This window comes from Ictalurus punctatus, chromosome 15 (genome assembly GCF_001660625.3).
Source record: "Ictalurus punctatus breed USDA103 chromosome 15, Coco_2.0, whole genome shotgun sequence".
NCBI lineage: Eukaryota > Metazoa > Chordata > Actinopteri > Siluriformes > Ictaluridae > Ictalurus > Ictalurus punctatus.
Window position 1 is genome coordinate 1862708 of NC_030430.2, and position 21063 is coordinate 1883770.

The following is a 21063-nucleotide window of genomic DNA, read 5'->3' on the forward strand; positions in this document are numbered from 1 at the left end:
GCTCAGGTTCTCCTTATGCCTCATGAATGTCTTCTATTGTCTTCTATCGAAGCACGTGTTCAAAGAACACGTGATATATATATATATATATATATATATATATATATATATATATATATATATATATATATATATATAATAAAGTAAATATGCTATTATTTTAATTATTATGAGAGGAAATTCCACTCCCTATGAATACTGCTTGAAAAATCACACACCTGGACCACTGGGTGCCCCCCTGTAGGTGCTTTAACAGCCCCCCGGCTGCCCTCAGTCTCGTAGTGTGCCCTGTGGTGTGGTTTGGGCTGCACCTCGATGTGCAGCTCATACTGGTCTGTGCGGCTGGGCAGAGGCCACTCCAGAGGAGGCAGAGAGGTAATAGGGATGCTGTGAAAGAAAGCCACACTCAGAGTTTTCATCAAAAATCCCCAAAACTCTCATACCAGAATTATTTCCTGAAATGAAGAGTGCTAGAATGATGCGTTACGGTCGCAAGGATGCTCTGAGTCAATATGAAACGTATGCCTTGTCAGTATGAAAGTCTTTAGGGGCATGTTGCTACATGTTACATTTAATGTTTAGTGTCTGATTCTGAATGTGAAGATCATTATCTTCCTGTACAATATATTATGCAGTATGAGCTGATAGGAATCTTGAATTATTCAGTAACGAAGAAATCTACCTGCACATTCCAGGCACCAACTGCTTGGGCCAGATTGATGGAATGACAAAGTATGGCTCCGCTTTGGTCTTGATGTCTTGCTCCAACAGGTAGCTCTCTCCATGGCCGTCTGGGTATACTGTGTAGGCTGGCTGGTTGGTTCTCACAATCTTTGTGGGTACTGACCCCGGCCCAAACCCGTTAACAACCTCTGTTAGGTTGTTGGAGCCATATTGGGTGCTGGAATGACGGTCATCATGGCTGCCGTGTGGCGAAGGACTTCGTGATCGAGCCGCAGCTACCAGATTTGGGTTCCTGTACATGTCGTAGGTGCGTTTGCCCTGAGGCGATGTAGAGCGAGAACTGGGCCTTGGGGATGAACAGTTCTCCTCAGCCAGGCTGGTGTGGGGTGATGTGCCTGGGCTGGTGCGAGGGGAGCCTGTGTGGATGTTTTGGAAGCGAGGACACAGCTCTCCAGCCACGACCTGCCCACTACCTGGGGACACACAGGGTGATGCGAATGGCGAGTAAGTCTCAGAGTGCCACGAGGTTGAGGAGTTGCTGCTGGCTGGGCTCAGGCACTGAGGCTCACGGTAGATGGCACAGTCCAGACCGGGCACAGTGAGAGTAGGCCTGGGGCTGGCATTCACCAGCGGGTCATGGAGTGAGTTGTGCCCATGGCTGTGATGCTCACGTGATGGCGTGATCTCAATCCTGGGACTCACAGCTTGTGGACCAGACCTTACGTGCCCTACGTAATTTTTAGCCTCCAGATGCTCATAGCCAGAAAGAGCCTCGGTGCTGCTTTCAGTGTAGGGGGAAGCCTCGTCCAAGGGGTACGGGTGTGTGTGTATGGAGATATTGGTGTCATCTAAAAAAAAGCAAGAGAACATGGATGAATATAGTCACTAGTAGGGTTAGCCAATATGCTAAAAATGTCATATAACAGTGCTTAAAAATATTTCCACAAATTTGTATCATGATATTTAAGTTTGTGCCAAATACTTTTGTTTAACTTAACACAAACGGCAGGGAAAAGCAGGAATAAGCGAATACTCAGTTACTTCTTACTGTGTCCAATAATAAACTCGGTCAGTGGTATAAAACTACATCATGAAATGAAAAGTGCATTGTGAAATGTATGTTACATCATCATACCAACAAAGCGCAGTCACAAAATACGTGGACTCCTGACATAAAACAATAATGCAACACAAAGCATGCAGACTCTGGCCTTTGAATTTTAGCTGCCATCAACTTGAGAGATTAACAGTGAAAAGGGAGGTCTTATAAGCGTCAGGCGAGTACAAAATCTCACTTTTCTAAACTATTATTTTTGCAACTGGCTTGAAGAAGAAAAAAAAACAAAAAAAACAACACAAATGGAGAACATGAAAATGATGAACAGCTGTTGGGTATTTCCAGACATTCCTAATATGCGGTCAACTCGAACTGATTGAAAAACTGGCAGTGCTGAATATCTAATACACTATACCCTGCACGAATAAATAAATAAATATATAAATAAATAAATAAATAAATAAATAAATAATAGGGAAAAAAACAAAACTAAAAGGCATTGCATAGCCTTTTCTAACTCCAGCACAGTTTGCACTGTCACTGCACTGCAATTAAACATCAATAACCTATTCCACACGCTCTCACACACACACACACACACACACACACACACACACACACCCCTCAGAAGTAAGACACTAAGTCAAATCAGACCTTTAGGATCTCCTGAAGGAAAGTCGCTGTCCTGTGGCTCATAGTTAAACAGGTATTCAAACTCCAGCTCCTCAGAGCTCATTTGAGTCAGCTCTCCAGAGAGCCCTAACTCAGAGCTGTCCTTTTCGTAAAAAGAGCTCATCTGCCTTATCTTCAAGTCGCCTCCAAGTCTGAATCATGAAATTACAGAAGAACGGTCGGAGAAACAAAGTGTCGCGCGCGCAAATGTGGAGATCGGAGTGGACGTGCAGCGCTCCGTGCGTTAAAGTGATGCACCCATGAGACGCAAAACTGCAGCTTCCGCCCTCACCTTCAGAGCATAGAGATAGAGAGAGTGGGCGTGTCTGTGCGCTCAGGAGGATACAGATGTTGGAGATACAGTAAGTGGGAAATGAACGCCTCCTGTTGATAGCTGACACTTTTTTACTGTAACGAGCATTTTAACGGTTTTTGAGCGCAGGTTGTGATCCTAAGTGCTGCTGCCCCCGAGTGTTCAACACAAACCTTTGACAGAAAAGAGCATGAAGTTATGAAGCAATGCACCGCAGTCCAACCCAGCTTTATTAATGAACGACGCCTAGTTTTCATGTTTATTCGACTTTCATGTTGAATGTGCTATATTACACACTAATAACATGTCACGTTAGTGGGGAGAGAAAAAAAAAAACCCACTCTCGTGCGTTAAAAAGGATTGCATCTACATTCCATCCATCCATCCATCCATCTTCTACACCGCTTTATCCTTTTCAGGGTCACGGGGAAACCTGGAGTCTATCCCACGGAGCATCGGGCACAACGCGGGGTACACCCTGGACAGGGTGCCAATCCATCACAGGGCACAATCACATACACACTCACACACTCATTCATACTACAGACACTTTAGACTCTGCATCTACATTATGACGCGTTAATATCACACACAGGCTGATAAACCGTTATGTAAATCTATAAACAATTCCATTGTACTAATTTCCCAGCGCAACCACAACATCCAATAAGGCGCATTCAGGAATTACAGGATGTCAGGTGACAGGGATAGCCTAGTTAGAGATAGTGTATCACAAGCCATAATGCACTTCAACCAGTAAACTAATCACACACATTATTTCTCATTTGAGATGAGTTAACTATAGCATCAGGTTTGTCTAGAACAGTCTTCCATTAATGATCCATTCATCAATCCCAACATCTTAGGTGATGGAGCACTAGCGTATATAAGCAAGCAAGTGAGTAGTCTTCGTGTCCATGTCTACCTGCACTCATGTCATGTTACTCCTTGAGTATGTGTCGGTTAAGCGCACCTGGAGCCGCGGCATCTCCTTTCGGACGCACAGATGTCGGCACGCGCAGGCAAAACGGACTACTTCCAGACGCAAACTTCATTTGCCAGCTTCTCCTTAAGCGCGTGGGAGAAATGATCCCTCGCTCGCGCTTGCTCGTGTAGTTTTAATACGCGTCCTCGCGCCAGCGCAGCACACGTAAGCGAACGCAGGGTGCGCGCGTGGGCGTCCTGCGCGTTATAAAAGCAACGGGCTTCCCTCACGACCTACTGACACGTACTGTAGCATCCACCAGATACAAGACCTAGTCAAAACATTCTGATAACGTGCAGCTCAAACCCAGTGCTCGGCTATATAAGGTGTCAGACGTGTACACGTTATGCTGTTGGAGATTCCTGTTCACACACGCAATACAAAAACGGATCCCCCGGTGACGTAGGCTTCACCAAGTTACTCTATAAGTTGCAACCTGTCAGGCATTCTAGCTGAGTGTTTTAGCTTCGGACACCATATTTCATTTAGCAAATGCAAAATAAAACAAAGGGGGAAAAAATCAAATACGTTGATTACCAGTTAATCACAACACTTCTGCACGCGCCATCCATACCTTGATCCATAGACCTCATGTTGTGGTATTGCGCAAGTCTCCAAGTCTCTCTAAACATTTCAGGCAGAAAACAAAACAGTTCAAACTAGAAGTTTAAAATAAAATAAAATCTAAGCGCGTCATAGCAGGGAAAAAAAAATCGAGAGAGAGAGAGAAAGAGAAAAAAAAATAATCCCTCAGATGTGTACAAAAAGTCTGACTTCTTTCCCGTCTTGCTCTGAGGATTTACTCTGAGCACCGAGAGCGGCTTCCTTCTCAGCTCGGGCTGTTTATAATATGGGCCAATGCTGTAAAATAACGGGATTCCCTCAGTGTTTCCTCCTGTTTATGCGCGTCACCATGGCGACCCTGGAGCGGCTCCATGTCGGAGGCAGCAGGGCTTTTCCTGCGGAGCCCACACAGCTCAGGAATCCATGACGTAGGCGGTGCGCACGCGCGCGCGCGCTCGCGCCCCAAAAGAAGCCCTCGCTCTCGCGCGCTGCTCGCGCACAAGAAGCTCATTGTAGAGCGGGTGGAATCAGTGGAAGGGAGAAAACAGGAGCCATGTTTAAATACATACACACAAAAATGCGAATTAGACCCAGCTGGGTTTAAATTCGGACGGCGCATTCGAACACAGCGATGTCTTTCATGATCTGGGCGAGAAGAAGGAAAATAGTGTGATTGATTCGGTTACGTTACTGCATTTTCATTCATTTCAAAGTTTCCATTCAGGACAGTGTTTCCTAATGGAAAATTTTAGAGATGCAGGGGATGGGGGCAAAGCCACAGCTGGGGGAAAAAAGGGGCCTGTGATGTCCAAGCTAGGCCTGGAATGGTATGGCAGAATCAAGGTTTTCGATATATAATTTCTTACAGAAAACATATCCCTGCTGGAAAAAAAAAAAAAAACAACCAATAGAAACCCTCATAGAATAATTGTTTTAATGGTTATAATGGGAATTGTATCGCTTTTAATGGAAACTGTAATGTGCGGAGTTTGCATGTTCTACCCGTGCTGCGGGGGTTTCCTCCGGGTACTCCGGTTTCCTCCCCCAGTCCAAAGACATGCATGGTAGACTGATTGGCGTGTCCAAAGTGTCCGTAGTGTATGAACGTGTATGTGATTGTGCCCTGTGATGGATTGGCACCCTGTCCAGGGTGTACCCCGCCTTGTGCCCCATGCTCCCTGGGTTGGCTCCAGGTTTCCCCGTGACCCTGAAAAGGATAAGCGGTGTAGAAGATGGATGGATGGATGGATGGATGTAATGGTCCCTGTGGGTCTCTACTGGTAATGTGTTGTCTTCTGTTTGTTGCACGTTATGTCTAGCAGATACCATTAAAGACCTACGTCCTTTATATGTCCTACTGCATAATGGAAACCATTTGGTAATGGTTTAATGGTTAACAGCCAATGGTTTGTAATGGTAGTTGTAGTGGAAACCATTAGAAATTCTTATATCCTATTCTAGAAATTCTATTGTTTGTTTGTTTGTTTGTTTTTCAGCAGGGATAGTTTTCAGACATTTACCTTTTTACATTTATCTGATGTTTTTTTTTTTTTTTTTTTTTTTCAATCCAAAGCCACTATCAATTAAGACCTGGCCTTGATCAACAACCCAACACTGGTAATTTGATGGTGCTGGGATTTGAATTCCCAACCTTCCAATCAGTAGCTCAGTAGCCCTATGCCTTCTACCACTGTTCCGGACATTTTACATATTCACACAAAAGACATAAAGACATGAACTACACTATGTGGCCAAAAGTATGTGGCTACCGACCAATCACACCCATTTAAGCTTGCTGAACGGCCCATTATAGATTTAGTCCCCCTGTTGCTGTTATAATAATCTCCACTCTTCTGGGAAGGCTTTCCACTAGAATTTGGAACAAGGCTGTGAGGATTTGTACTCATTCAGCCAGAAGAGTATTAGGAGGCCTGGTGTGCAGTCGGCGCTCCAGTTCATCCCAAAGGTGTTCAGTGGGGTTGAGGTCAGCGATCTGTGAAGTCCACTCGAGTTCCTCCACACCAGCCTTGGCAAACATGTCTTCATGGAGCTTACTTTGTGCACAGGGACATTGACATTCTAAAACATGTTGGCCTGTTAGTTCCAGTGAAAGGCTGAAAACTGTTTGGTCTTCTTGTACAGGACAGAAATTAAACATGGATGTGCCGTACTGTATTTTATTTATCTTATTTCTGGTTAGGGATACTGCTGCAATGTTAGGATGTGTATTTAAAATGTTGTATCTAGACCCCTTGCAGGTTCTTTGGCTTGTCCTTCTGAAAGGTGTTGACTTGGCCTCCAAATTCCCCAGATCTCAATCCAATCAAGCATGTTTTGGTCAGCTCCAACTCCGATCCATGGTGGCCCCACCTCACAACTTACAGGACTTAAAGGATCTGCTGCTAATGTCTTGGTGCCAGATACCACAGCCCACCTTCAGAGGTCTTGTAGAGTCCATGGCTCAACGGGTCAGAGCTGTTTGGCGGCACAAGGGGAACCTACACAATATTAGGTAGGTGGTTTTAATGTAAAGGCCGATCAGTGTATATTCTCTATTCCTAATACTTCCTCTGGTTTTTGGTTCTCCGAGTTTGTAGAAGAGCAAACATAGTCATGCTCTAAACAACTTTAAACACAAAGTTTATTTTAAGTATTTATAAAGTTTATATTCATTACACACTCAGAGCTTTGTCCTATAAAAACGTTGACCATTACACACTGTAACGATTGTACATGACTGTTATTTACAGGAACAAATTAATTTTCTGCTGTCATTATTTATACTTTGCTCTGTTTGATTTTGCTACCATGTCATACATTTTTCAAGATGTTTCATATGCCACGTGACACTGGAATCAACTTCTGTCCAATCGATACAATCCACCCATCCATCTTCTATACTGCTTATCCTACTGGGTTGCGGGGAATCTGGAGCCTATCCCAGGGGGCATGGGGCATAGGGCGGGGTACACTATGGACGGAGCGCCGATCTATTGCAGGGCACAATCACACACACTCACACACCCATTCATACACTACGGACACTTTGGACACGCAAATCAGCCTACCATGCATGTCTTTGGACTGGGGGAGGAAACTTGAGTACTCGGAGGAGTACCCACAGGGTTTTACTGAGCTTAATGAAGATTTTTTTCCCCACAGTTTCACCTCACGTAATTAGCTACGAGGGTCTGAATCTTCATATTAGTGCAATACATTTCTGACAAAAGTTTTGATTTGAATCAGCAGATTTCAGTAGACACTGCTTTCTTGTCATACAAAACCTTTCAAAACTGCATTTTTTTGTTAGCATTTTTATTTAGCTCATAGGAAAGTGTTACTGCTTCTCTATCCTGTGCCTGTTTATTGGACTTGGCAAGTTCCCAGCAGATCAAAAACAGTGCACACACAGTAGTAATTTCATATTATACCAACATCGGAAGAAGCAGTACATATAGCAGACTGCTCTATTCTGAAACTTTAATTGTACCTGGTAATGAGTTTTAGGCAGTCTAGGAGTTTCACAGTGACATGAAGCCAAATTGCCTTTCTCATTTATTACCCTGTCTTTGAAGCATATTTAATGATAGTCTTGAACAAGTCATTAAAATTCAAAGAAGTCAAATAAATGTGTTCTGGTAAACTTCCACAATAAATGTTTCAAGAAAATGTGATGAGGCACATTAACAGCTTCTCTCAGTGCCCTATGGAGGAAGCTGCTGAATGTTGGGATATCGTCACAAGCCAAGATAAATGACACTGAGCTTAGAGCAGAGACTAGGCCCCTTTGCCTCGGGTCTGTTTAAAAAAAAAAGAGTTTTTGCTGGAAAACTCAGTGATATGTGACACTGAGTTTCTCTCAGATGAATAGAGCGATATGTTCTGCATGCTTCCCACACTGAGCTCTCTGTATACAAAATGAACACAAGTTTAACATGGACAAACCTCTAGTAATTAGTAATATTAAAATTTATTTACTTAATACATTTTATATATATATATATATATATATATATATATATATATATATATATATATATATATATATATATATACACACACACACACACAGTATCTCACAAAAGTGAGTACACCCCTCACATTTTTGTAAATATTTGATGATATCTTTTCATGTGACAACACTGAAGAAATGACACTTTGCTACAATGTAAAGTAGTGAGTGTACAGCTTTAATGTCTAAACCGCTGGCAACAAAAGTGAGCACACCCTTAAGTGAAAATGTCCAAATTGGGTCCAAAGTGTCAATATTTTGTGTGGCCACCATTATTTCCCAGCACTGCCTTAACCCTCTTGGGCATGGAGTTCACCAGAGCTTCACAGGTTCCACTGGAGTCCTCTTCCACTCCTCCATGACGACATCACGGAGCTGGTGGATGTTAGAGACCTTGTGCTCCTCCACTTTCCGTTTGAGGATGCCCCATAGATGCTCAATAGGGTTTAGGTCTGGAGACGTGCTTGACCAGACCACCACCTTCACCCTCAGCTTCTTTAGCGAAGCAGTGGTCGTCTTGGAGGTGTGTTTGGGGTCGTTATCATGCCGGAATACATGCTGGGATCATGCTCTGCTTCAGTATGTCACAGTACATGTTGGCATTCATGGTTCCCTCAGTGAACTGTAGCTCCCCAGTGCCGGCAGCACTCTGCAGCCCCAGACCATGACACTCCCACCACCATGCTTGACTGTAGGCAAGACACACTTGTCTTTGTACTCCTCACCTGGTTGCCGTCACACACGCTTGACACCATCTGAAACAAATAAGATTATCTTGGTCTCATCAGACCACAGGACATGGTTCCAGTAATCCATGTCCTTAGTCTGCTCGTCTTCAGCAAACTGTTTGCGGGCTTTCTTGTGCATCATCTTTAGAAGAGGCTTCCTTCTGGGACGACAGCCATGCAGAGCAATTTGATGCAGTGTGCGGTGTATGGTCTGAGCACTGACAGGCTGACCCCCCACCCCTTCAACCTCTGCAGCAATGCTGGCAGCACTCATACATCTATTTCCCAAACACAACCTCTGGATATGACGCTGAGCACGTGCACTCAACTTCTTTGGTGGACCATGGCGAGGCCTGTTCTGAGTGGAACCGGTCCTGTTAAACCGCTGTATGGTCTTGGCCACCGTGCTGCAGCTCACTGTCAGGGTCTCGGCAATCTTCTTATAGCCTAGGCCGTCTTTATGTAGAGCAACAATTCTTTTTTTCAGATCCTCAGAGAGTCCCTTGCCATGAGGTGCCATGTTGAACTTCCAGTGACCAGTATGAGGGAGTGTGAGAGCGATGACACCAATTTAACACACCTGCTCCCCATTCACACCTGAGACCTTGTAACACTAACAAGTCACATGACACCGGGGAGGGAAAATGACTAATTGGGCCCAATTTGGACATTTTCACTTAGGGGTGCACTCACTTTTGTTGCCAACGGTTTAGACATTAATGTCTGTGTGTTGAGTTATTTTGAGGGGACGGCAAATTTACACTGACACACAAGCGGTACACTCACTACTTTACATTGTAGCAAAGTGTCATTTCTTCAGTGTTGTCACATGAAAAGATATCATCAAATATTTACAAAAATATAAGGGGTGTACTCACTTTCGTGAGATACTGTATATAGGTTTACACATATACCGCACTTGCCCTTTAATTTAGCTTTGCGTTTTAAAAATTTCCCCTCAGGAATCTTATCTTTTTCCACAAACAACTGAATTATCGATTCTGAATAGTCAGAAGGTGTTGATTCATTTTTTTTTTTTTTTTTTTATAACAATAGTTTCAGCTGATATGTAAGGTTCGGTGCAGATTTTATGTTTCTGTGCTCTTCTAATAAGTTATTTATAGTATCAGCTAACACACAGGTTTGCCTGGTGGATGCTCCATATAAACAGATTAAAACATATATTTGTTGATGTGGTGATGTTTTCTGTGAGGAGATCATTTTGGAAGGAGTCTCCAGGGCCAAAACTTTGTAACAGTCTGCTTTGTGTTTTCTCAGTAATATAAAAAGCTGACTGATTAATGATTTTTAAAAAAATCCATTTTAAGGGAAAGAAGAACAGAACAGGCTGGTGAAGCAAGGACTGTTTATATCTGCTATAATATATACGAGGTAACAGGAACGAACGTTTCAAGCATATTCCACAATATTGGATGCTAGTGATCCTGATTCTTTCTGCTCTCCGGACCTGCCTGATCCGTTCGGATGCCCTACCTCTGGATGGAGCTCTCATCTACTCCAATTCCACATGGACGTTCTCACTGTGGTTGCTGGGACTACGGTTGTTTCTAAGACCCCGGGACTGCGATTACCACATGCAGTTTTACACTCAGGTCTCCTTTAGTGAACAGTGGACTAGTTCAACAAACAGACTTCATATAAACACCATAATTAACTTTCCTTTACTTTCGCACTATGAGTTGTTACCCAGATGAAGACGGGTTCCCTTCTGAGTCTGGTTCCTCTCAAGGTTTCTTCCTCGTATCATCTCAGGGAGTTTTTTCCTCACCACCGTCACCACCGGCTAGCTCAACAGGGATAAATCCACACGCTTAAAATCTCTATCCTGTGTTTATATGTTTCTGTAAAGCTGCTTTGAGACAAGGTCCGCTGTTAAAAGCGCCGCACAAATAAAACTGAATTGAATTGTATTGAATATTAAACATAACTATAATTGAAATGTACACAAAACATACGTTGCGGAATTTCTGTGGTGTAAGAGGAATAAAACACTTTGGGCCGTGATGTTATAGGAAAATAATCCTCTCTGGGGTGGTCACAGTAACGCTGCTTCCTGCTGGACTGCATCACACCACATGTTGATTATTTTCCTATAACAGTAATGCCAAAGTGTGCCGTGTTATTAGTGATGTAAACGTGAGCCTTGTATTGCAAAACTCACAACATCAGAAATGTATTTAAGAGTGTGCTGTGAGTTGAAATCAAACAAATAAATAAATAAATAAATAAATAAATAAAAAAAATAAAAACCTGTGTTTGGGGTTTGGGACAGGAGGGTCATTTACCAGATATTCATTCCACCACACACCATATGTATGCATACCAAATATTAAATGTAATGCAGAGAGGGAAACATCCTATCCCCTTCCAGGTGGGCAAGCATGTCCCCCCCCCCCCCTTTTAATGTCACTTTCCATTACTGTTACGGAAGTCTCGGATCCTGCATTGTTTGGCTGTACAGTGCTTCAGGGTCCTGATGGCCTTATGTGTTTAAGTAGCCAAGCAGTGGAACTGATATATTCAAATGAATATGGTAAGTCTTACGTAAAACCTTTGGAATGTTTTCGAAAAAAGAAAGTCGACTCTTAACAATTTTCTCTCCTGGTGCATCATTCAGGGATTCAATGGCAATCTGGGAGGTGGTGGAGCTGTTCATCTTTCACTGGTGCACACAAAGTCAGAAATGTACCTTTCGATTGATGTGTTACTCTGTTGAGTTCTACACATCATAACGATGTCATCAAAACGTGTCTCTTTCTGGCCTAAAGGCTTGATCAGGCTACAATTAGGTGGACAGGGCATACGTTTTCAGCCTTCGTATTTGTCAGTTTTTGCATTGGAATAATATCAAAATATCTCCTGAATCTTTTCCGGCCAAGAAAACTATACATGACAATTAACATATTTTGGTTTCATAATCAAATTGATATGCACAGCAGTTAACCCAGCAATCGCTATGACTGGATGGATCATCTTGCATTTTCAGTAACCCCTTTATCATTGGTCGGTGTTACATGGATCCGGAGCCTATGAGACACCGTGATGGGATGCACACACATTCGCATACTCATTCCCAGCTACCAGCATTTTTTGGGAGGTGGGAGGAAACCAGAGAAGTCAGAGGAAACCTATATAAGCCGCGTTCACACGATCCTATTGTAAGTGGACAGTGCTAAGTACAGGTGTGACATATACCTTCAGAGGTGGTCTGACAGGCATATGACCAGGTAACATTTGAACGCAAAAGCATCCCAATGTGTCCACCTAATCGACTGAAGGAATGCCTAATTGGCCATGTCATCACCCTAGGAAGAAAATATATAATTACTAGGTGACTGTTTGGAAACTGAACTGAATGGTAACAGTCTCCACAGCTAGGCTAATGCACATAGGACACGCTATGACAGCTTCTTTCATTGTCTCATCTCCTGTTCAATTAAAAGTTTCATTAGCAGACCATGCAATCGAGACATGTGAAAACACCCTATGGAGTTACATGAGATAGGATTCGGAGGCCATTTCTGTGTGAAAACAAACGCAGTGAAAGACTGGTGTAATCAGTGTGCGCGACACCTTCCTCCAGCAGAAATGACGTACGGAATCCGATCCCAAGCGATCACTGGAAACGCATTCAAAGTGCCATGTGTGAACGGTTACATGTTTTGGCTACCTGCTTGATCGGATTGCTTTAGACCAGGGGTGGGCAATCGTATCCGGAAAGGGCCAGTGTGGGTGCAGGTTTTCATTACAACCAATCAGAAGCCACACCTGAATCTATTGAAAGCCAAGATCAACTGATTGAACAGGTGGAATCAGGTGCGCCTCCAGCTTGGTTAGAATGAAAACCTGCACCGGCCCTTTCTGGATAAGATTGGACCCCCCTAGTCTAGACGGACATTAATACCAGGTGTGAACAGAGCCATGGACATGAAGAGAACATCTGAAACTCCAAACACACAGCTGTTACACATCTGTAAGTGTTGAGGGCAGTGGTTTCTCAACGGTTAAGGCTCTGAGTTAATAATCAGAAGGTCGGGGGTTCAAGCCTCAGCACTGTCAAGCCTCTACTGTTGGGCACTTGAGCAAGGCCCTTAACCCTCTCTGCTCCAGAGGTGCTGTATCATGCCCAAACCTGTGCTCTGACCCCAGCTTCCTAACAAGCTAGGATATGAAAAGAATTTCACTGTGCTGTAATGTATACGTGACAAATAAAAGCATCTTCTTGTGAAATTTTATTCATTAACATTGCATTATGCCCTGCAATCCTTCGTCTTAAAACACAGAACAGTCATATGCAGGTGTTATAATAATAATAATAATAATAATAATAATAATAATAATAATAATAATAATAAGGAACAACAGTGCTGCTTAAAAATTCAAAACTGAATAAGGCTGTTTTCCACTCAAACTGGACCAAAAAGTGACTTAAGACATTTTTTCAGTGTTGAGTTCTGTCAATTATGTAGGACGAAACACCACTGCTGTCCAAGCTTGGTAAACCCGATCCGCAAATGGCCGTGTGAAGAAATTTAATGCATGGCTTCACTGGGAAAAAATGAATTAGCTGGTATTTTTCCACACCGGTAGGAACAATCATTTAAAGCGGCTGAAATAAAATCCAGTATCCCCTCACACAAAAAGAATCTATTCAAAATCCTGACCTGTTTCCAGTGTGAATGGGAAAAGACAAGTCTGCCCCGATCACCCACACAGGGATTAATGCACAAAAAGTGTCTGTTTCTGGATTTATCCTCCACGGCTGTTTTTACGAGGAGTGGTGAGACTCTGAAAGCGTGAGATGGAGAGACAAACACCAATCACTGTCACTCCTCAACGATTCTTTCTGTCACACCCTTGGGATACGGTTGATAGGAAAACAGCTAAATACATAAAATAGCACTTATCCCAGTCAGGACAAGTCAAAATCGATACCGACACCAAAACACGAAAGGGTGGGTGCGTGTTGAGGGATATTAGAGGGAGAAAAAAACAAACAAAAAAACAACCCAGTATAATATAAACTCACTGGACACTTTAATAGGAACATCTGTTTATTCGTTCAGTTATCCAATCAGCCAGTCACATGGTGGAAGCGCCATGCATAACATCCGAGTCTGTGACTGTAGCCTTCGATTCCTGTTCTTGGCTGACACGAGTTCTGTTCAGAGTTGTAAAGAGCGATTATTTCAGTTACCGTTGCCTTCCTGTGAGCTCCAACCAGTCTGGCCATTCTCCTCTGACCTTTCTCATCAACAAGCCATTTCCACCCGAAGAACGGCTGCTCACTGGATGTTTTTTTTTTTTAATGCACCGTTCTGTGTAAACTCCAGAGACTATTGTGTGTGAAGATTCCAAGAGATCAGCAGTTTTGTCTGGCACTAACAACCAGGCCACGGACAAAGTCAGCGAGATCATATTTACACCCTATTCTGATGTTTGACATGAACATTAACAGAAGCTATCGACCTGTATCCGTGTGATTTTACGCACTGCGCTGCTGCCACATGATTGGTTGATTGGATAATTGCATAAATAAGCAGTGGTAGAAGTGTGGCTATTAAAAGTTGCCAGCAAGTGTACAAACAAATAACAAATAATACGTATTTATTACAACTAATAAATAGCAGTAAAATTCTAAACAGCAATAAGATTTTTAAAAAAATAAAAAAATTAGTTTGGCGCTAAATGTCACGAATAACGTTGGTAATTACCGAGCATAATTTAAACTGCCTTATTATTTTCATTCGTTCATTCATCTTCGGTAATAGCTTTATCCTGGTCGGTGCTGGATCCGGAGCCTATCCCTGAAACACTGGGCGTGAGGCGACAACACACCCTGAGTGAGACGCCAGTCCTGTCCTGTTATATGACTACAACGTAGTGCTAGAACTCACCTGTATAACAAACACTAATTATAAAGCGTAAACAAATATACCCAACGGCAAGGAATTACAGGTTTTTATCACTTGAACAGACCTAGACAGACATATACACACAGACAATTAGAGGGAGAGACCCGAGGGCAGTATCCTGCATTAATCCAAAGTGCTCTTGGAAGAGTGGAGACTTCAGATTGTGAGGGAACCTGCAGTGCGATAAAGCAGAGACATGCATTTCATCATTGCAAACACATACTTTCTAAAAAAATAAAAAAATAAAAAAAAAGAGTCTAGTTTCTACATGACACAGCGGAGACTGAGATGTGATCTGCTCTCACCACATGCCATTAACTCACACATGCCCTTTTAAAATGTTGAAAAATGCACCAAATTATTTTTTTCCAAATCTGTTTATAATTACATTTAACTGTCGTGCTTCAGTAGAGTTACACTTCGCGTTATCAGTTAAACAGTGGTTCCGTTATCGGAAAACTGAAAGGAGCAGCTTTACCTCTGACTGGTACGAAGCACTGACACTGGAGACTCCTTCCAGAAACAGTAAATACACATCTCCTGAAAGAAAACATCACCAGCATTGCAAGTACCCACTTTTTTTTTTTTTAAAAAGTGCTTTTAGCGTTTGTCCGCTATTCGAGTCCTTGTGAGCGGTTACTATAGAAACCGTAACGTATTCGAGTGAGAACAATGATTTGACTTGCAGCCGTATAGCTCTCAGAGCTACCGTTAGAGGAGATGAATCAACACCTCCGGTCCAGTCAGAATCCAGAATTCAATGTTGTATACATGTGAAATGTTGATCTGAACTTTATCATAATGTTGTTTGACCCAACTAACAATCGCCACGAGGTTATGTGTCGTGTGAATGAAACAATAAGACTACCTCAGGATTGAGAGCAGTAGACGTTGTCGTTCCAGCTTGCAAGCTAGGGGTAAAATACTTGAGCGGGGTTTCCTCAGCAGGAGTAGGCGTACAAGGAAAATCAAAGCGTTCTTGCTCTGCCGGTCTATAAATAGGCCTCGTCTAGGGTGTGTGCATGCTCAGCAAGTATCTCTTTTGTGCAGGCTGTCATCAAGCAAATCCTCTGATTCTCTCAGGACAGGAGGAGAGGAACGTGATAGTAAGAGCAACCCAACAGGACAAGTCCAAATCCGTCGGTGGAGATATTGTAGTAGTTTATCGTGCTGTGTACAAAAGATGACAGCTCCATGTTCGTGTAGGCGGTGCCGGGGATTCCATTAAAGCTGGAATCTTTACATGTCATGACAATATTTTAATGTCGTTTAAGGGAAGGGGGAAGAATCTGGCACGCAGGAAGTGACGCAACAAAGTTTGGAAGCTGGGTAGCCGATAAATCGGTTCACCGGGCTCATACTCATACATACTTCGAGTCGTACTTCTTGCATAACAACGGTAACGCAACTAGGAAGACGCACGTTAAAAATGGGGATATGCGATGTAGGATCGCCTTCCGTACGCTTCTCGCAATGCTTTGATGGAATTCTTGTCAATTCCTCCTGAACTGATGTAGCTCGGTCAGGTTTGTTGGCCTCCTTGCTCAGACAAGGTCATGGCTTTGCGATGGCCACGCCCATACTTTCACCTTTTTGTAACGACTTTGGACGTATGCTTAAGACGTATGCACAGTCCTGCTCGAAGACCCAGTTTTAACTTTCTCGCTGATGTCTTGCAGTTTTGCTTCAGTATTTCGAATTTTACTTCCTCGTGAAACACCCCCACAACGTTATACTACCACCCCCGTGTTTCACAGACGGGATGGTGTGATTCAGATTAAATACTCATCCTTTTTACACCTAGGTGTTCGTCATGATGATCACCTGTATTCTTCTGTTGGACCAAAGTTCGTTCATCCCCGGAAGTTCGTTAGTACCATTTTTCCTGAACGATGTCATGTCTGTGCGGTCACAACATTTTAGATATTCGCATACATTTGTACAGATGCTCACGGTAGATTCAATTGTTTGGAACCAGACTTGTAGAGGTCCATCATTTTTTAATCATCCGGATAGATGGACGGATGGACGATAAGCCGGCCGAGTTGCTTAGATTTTTCAAGGGCGAAAAGGCATGCTCAATTAACTCCTAAATTATGCCATTATCCAATCAGAAGCTTCTAAAAAAATAACTGCATCCATTTCTGGTATCTTCCAGACTGTATGAAAACTGTTGGCGCAGCCAATCAACGCTTAATACGGTGTTTAAAAAAGGACAACACTAACTGTTGAGTTTGGAGGAAATGTGAGAAACACTATTAACTCTATCCAGCTAAAAACATCACATTGTAATGGCTAACATATTATGTGTATGTGCATTCGAGTGGAGCCATCACTACCATACCTCACTCAGTATTTTTCCACATCGTTAGAGGTCTGAAACCGTCACGGGACCTAGCCGTTCATTAGGAGACGGAGCTACAGATGTTATGGTTCTGATTAAAATTTAGCTCAATGCCAACGGCTCAAAAAAAAAACATTTCCATTAGAGTGTGTTAAGGAAAGCAATAAATAAACTATTTGCAGATGTTCTAATGTGAACTGTGAACAGATTTCGCAGGATTACAATTTATTCACGTTATATAATCAAGACGCCGAGACGTCTGTAAACTGACTGCTTGTGAGACTCCCTCTCCTGGTGAACTCTCCTTCTCCCTCTCACACACGTACACTTACAGACAGACAGACAGACAGAGAGAGAGACAGACAGACAATCACACCTTAAACGCAATCCATGATAAGAAAACACCATCTTTATTTCAACACCACTCAGTTATTTTATCCCCTTTTTTTTTTTTGTTCTGCAGTTATTCATGTGCAAATTCCAAAACAAATCAGAAATGTTAATAAATAAAATCCGTGGTTTTTTTGGTTATTATTTACAATAGCGCAATTCACAATTCACCGATTAATAAAAAGTAGTCCTGCCATTTACAAAACGAATAACAACAACAACAACAACAACAGCAACGGAAATCACATGACATACATCGCATCGTATTCTAGTCTAGGTCCAGCTGCAAAGTCATCAGCGGTTCAAAGAACGTGACCAAAAATCAAAGCAGAGAACATATCTGTGACAATCTACACTTGCTTCAATACCTAGCAAAATACGTTGCTTATTTCAACTATTATTCATCCGGTGATTATTTACTGCAGTACACATGATTTGTTTTGCACAGGAGTTGTGGGAGAACACGATGGTGATTTAAATTTCCCTTCATTTTTTAAGATATTCCCTTCTTGAGTGTAAATGTATTGCAGCAAGGAGGACAAACTGAAGTCCTGATAAGACAGAGAGAATGTTTTGAATGCAGAGGTGCCAAAATAAAATATCATTAAAAAAAAATCCTGCGCTTTTACAGATCAGAGACCATCGCATCAAGTTCTTGTTTTCTATTGGTTCGCAAAACCGAGGCTTGTGAATACACTTGTTAAGGTTCACCTACAATAACACTATTTTCATCTTGAGTTAAGTCGCAACTTGAAATGATTTTCGATGAGAGTTAAAGCTATACAGTTTAAAAAAAACAAACAAACAAACAAACAAAAAAAACACACGGCCACATTCATATTCAATCTTTGTTAGCAAAAATCTAGCAAGCTAACTGAATATATTCGTCCTGAAAAACAGTGAACTGTATAGTTAAGCTAATATATTCGTGTGTTGACTGATCTAAAGGAAATACTAGTATATACAGTGTGACTCATTTAAAATTAAATTAGGTATTCATTGTTCTGTTGATGCTCCGTGCAGCTCAGGGTTAAGGAGACCAATCCGAGTCGGAATTCCATTTCCTTTGTTTTTTCCTAGTCGGAGGTCAGAGTTACGCGTTTCAGTCGAACGCTGCATAAAGTCATGAAGGCGTGAAACAGGACTAGCCGCTACCAGAAGTAAAGGCGCAACTTGTACATCCCTCGTCCTTTCCCCTTCGGTGACTTGTCTTTCCGAGGAGAGAATTGAACTCTCGTTTGGATCGTTGCGTTAGCTAAAACAGCAGAAAAGTGTAGCGTTCGTGTGTCTCTGTGAGAACGGGTCAAAAACCGTAACTGCCATGTCGAAAGCGTAACTGTTGGCACCCCTGACTGCAAGAGAAGCGGTCGATATGGCACGTGGTCGAAGTGGTCGCTATTGTTATCTTACAAAGAATGATATTTGAATCAAATCCACACACTGAAATACAGTTAATCAATATTAAGTGCACACATTAGATCGTTTAGCTCACGTACAAACCGGATATCATGGGGCCACGTGAAATGTAGACGCGCAAAGCGACTAAGAGTAACTGTGATATCTTCTATAAGGACGTAGACTGAGAGTAGTAGAAGTGTCCATCGGGGGAAAAGCGGTTAGTGTCTACTGTCTGAAGTCTACTCTTTCATGCGCTGAGAGAGAGGGGAACCAGAGGTCACCACAAGAGTGGACACGGCTAGAGGGACCAGAAAGGGGAGCTGTAAGCTAAAATAGCGTTTTGTTTGTGGTGTTACGCTCACCATGGTCTTTAAACAAAACACACTGGTATTCAGTAACCTTACGCCCAAACCAACACCACCGTCTGAAACATGCTAAAAAAAAAAAAACGAAAAAACCCAGCCCGACAATACTAGACGGGCTCGGTGACGAGAAAGAATGACGAGATCTGCATCAACACACCTACACGATCACACACACACATTCATCACGGCTTACGCTTATATAGAACCACTTTAAGTTTATATTCAATATCAAGAACACTTTCCACAGCAATACCTTTCAAACGTTAAATCTCCGTTCAAACAAAACGAATGCGTCTTCATGTTACGTTCCTCATTCACACGCGTTTCTTCCCCTTTTCCCTTTCTTGTTCGCAAAATAAATGACCTTGAAATTCATTTCTCTCAGGCTTCTCAAAAGCTCTGGTGCACACCACAGCTACAGTAACCTGCATGTTTAGCCCTCACTAGTGACTCAGCTATGATGGCCCTCTAGGAGCTCGGCTCAGCTGCATAGCTTTGGGGTGACTGCAAAGGGCACAGATGAGAAGATTCGTAACGGAATCGTGCGTTATGTTTGAGACACAACCGTCGAGAATGGTCCTTGACATCCTCGCTGCCTTTAATGCCGCGTCTAAGCAAAGCCTGTGCAGATCGCTCGAGTCGCCCACACAACAACAACAACAAAAATAAAAAATAAAAATACAAATAAATAAAACACACCCCAGTAACGTGTCTTTCTGTTCATACAGTATTTCTTGCTGATGAGCTCTAGGAGGTCAGCTTGGAGTAGCTGGGAGGCGAGAAGCGTCTGCGCAGGTATTTCAGGATGTACAGTGGCAAGCAGCTGACCAGCGTGATGGCGGTCACCTTCCAAACGAACGACAGCGTGGTGATGAAATACACATCTGTGGGTGGAGGAGAGGAAGCGGAGAATTAGAAACGCTGCCGGGTGATTAACTCCGTTTTTATTTGTGAAACACTTTGAACAACGGACGTTCACACAAAGCAGCTTTACAGAAATACAGATGCAGATTTAGATTTAGATCATGATTGAGCGAACCTGAAAAGAAAAAAAAAAACTAAACATGAGGAAATATCTACAGTACTGAGGTGAGATTATCCACTGGAGCAAGGGGGTAAAGCACTTTTGCCAGATACGTATTATTATTGAACACACCGGTTTCTGTTTTCTGACAGTTTGTAAGCAAGCCTACATAAGATCACATTGTATAGTGCAGAAATGCCTTCGCGTACCGTGATACGGTAGACTCATCTGCAGTCTAGACATGTCCACATGCCTGAAGCTTGCTCACAGACTTCATTAGTAAAGACTCCATTCATATTCTTGTGCTTAATCACTTAAATTCCTGCTGAATAAGCCTACGTGACCAGTTCTGCATCAAAGTTAAGGAAGCAAGTGTGTGTAGTCTGATCAGAAGATCAGAATGTTTCTGATTACATATGAACCTGACATGTAAAGTCAGACGTCGCTCGTTTGCTCCAGTGACTGTACAGCACGCTGTATATAATAAGGGAGATTTATATGTGAAAAGTGTTTGCCTTGAATACTTCATACAGTTCTGTTAATAAGTTAAAACACCCCAGGCATGAGTGATGAGTTAAATCACATGTACCC

The 21063-nt window shown here is 42.5% G+C and overlaps 2 protein-coding genes across 5 annotated transcripts in view; both read right to left on the reverse strand.

Annotated features, from left to right (window-relative positions):
* nfatc2a (nuclear factor of activated T cells 2a) overlaps positions 1-4709 on the reverse strand; it is a 28222-nt gene extending 23513 nt beyond the window's left edge. Inside the window, exons 1-3 of one of the 4 annotated variants that reach the window (XM_017488074.3) lie at positions 4286-4709; positions 683-1532; positions 219-387 (exon numbers count right to left, since the gene is read on the reverse strand). In XM_017488074.3, the coding sequence (XP_017343563.1) occupies positions 219-387; positions 683-1532; positions 4286-4343 (1077 nt within the window). In that variant the 5' untranslated portion in view covers positions 4344-4709. Of the gene's footprint in view, positions 1-218; positions 388-682; positions 1533-2395; positions 2960-3651; positions 4207-4285 lie in introns of those variants that run through there. The other 3 variants (XM_017488073.3, XM_017488075.3, XM_017488072.3) reach the window with 3 other exon arrangements.
* Positions 4710-17682: 12973 nt separating this feature from the next.
* Positions 17683-21063, reverse strand: part of LOC108276072 (probable phospholipid-transporting ATPase IIA) — a 50486-nt gene continuing 47105 nt past the window's right edge. The window contains exon 28 of the mRNA XM_017487394.3: positions 17683-20332. Coding sequence (XP_017342883.1) covers positions 20196-20332 — 137 coding nt within the window. The 3' untranslated portion in view covers positions 17683-20195. The remainder of the gene's footprint in view (positions 20333-21063) is intronic.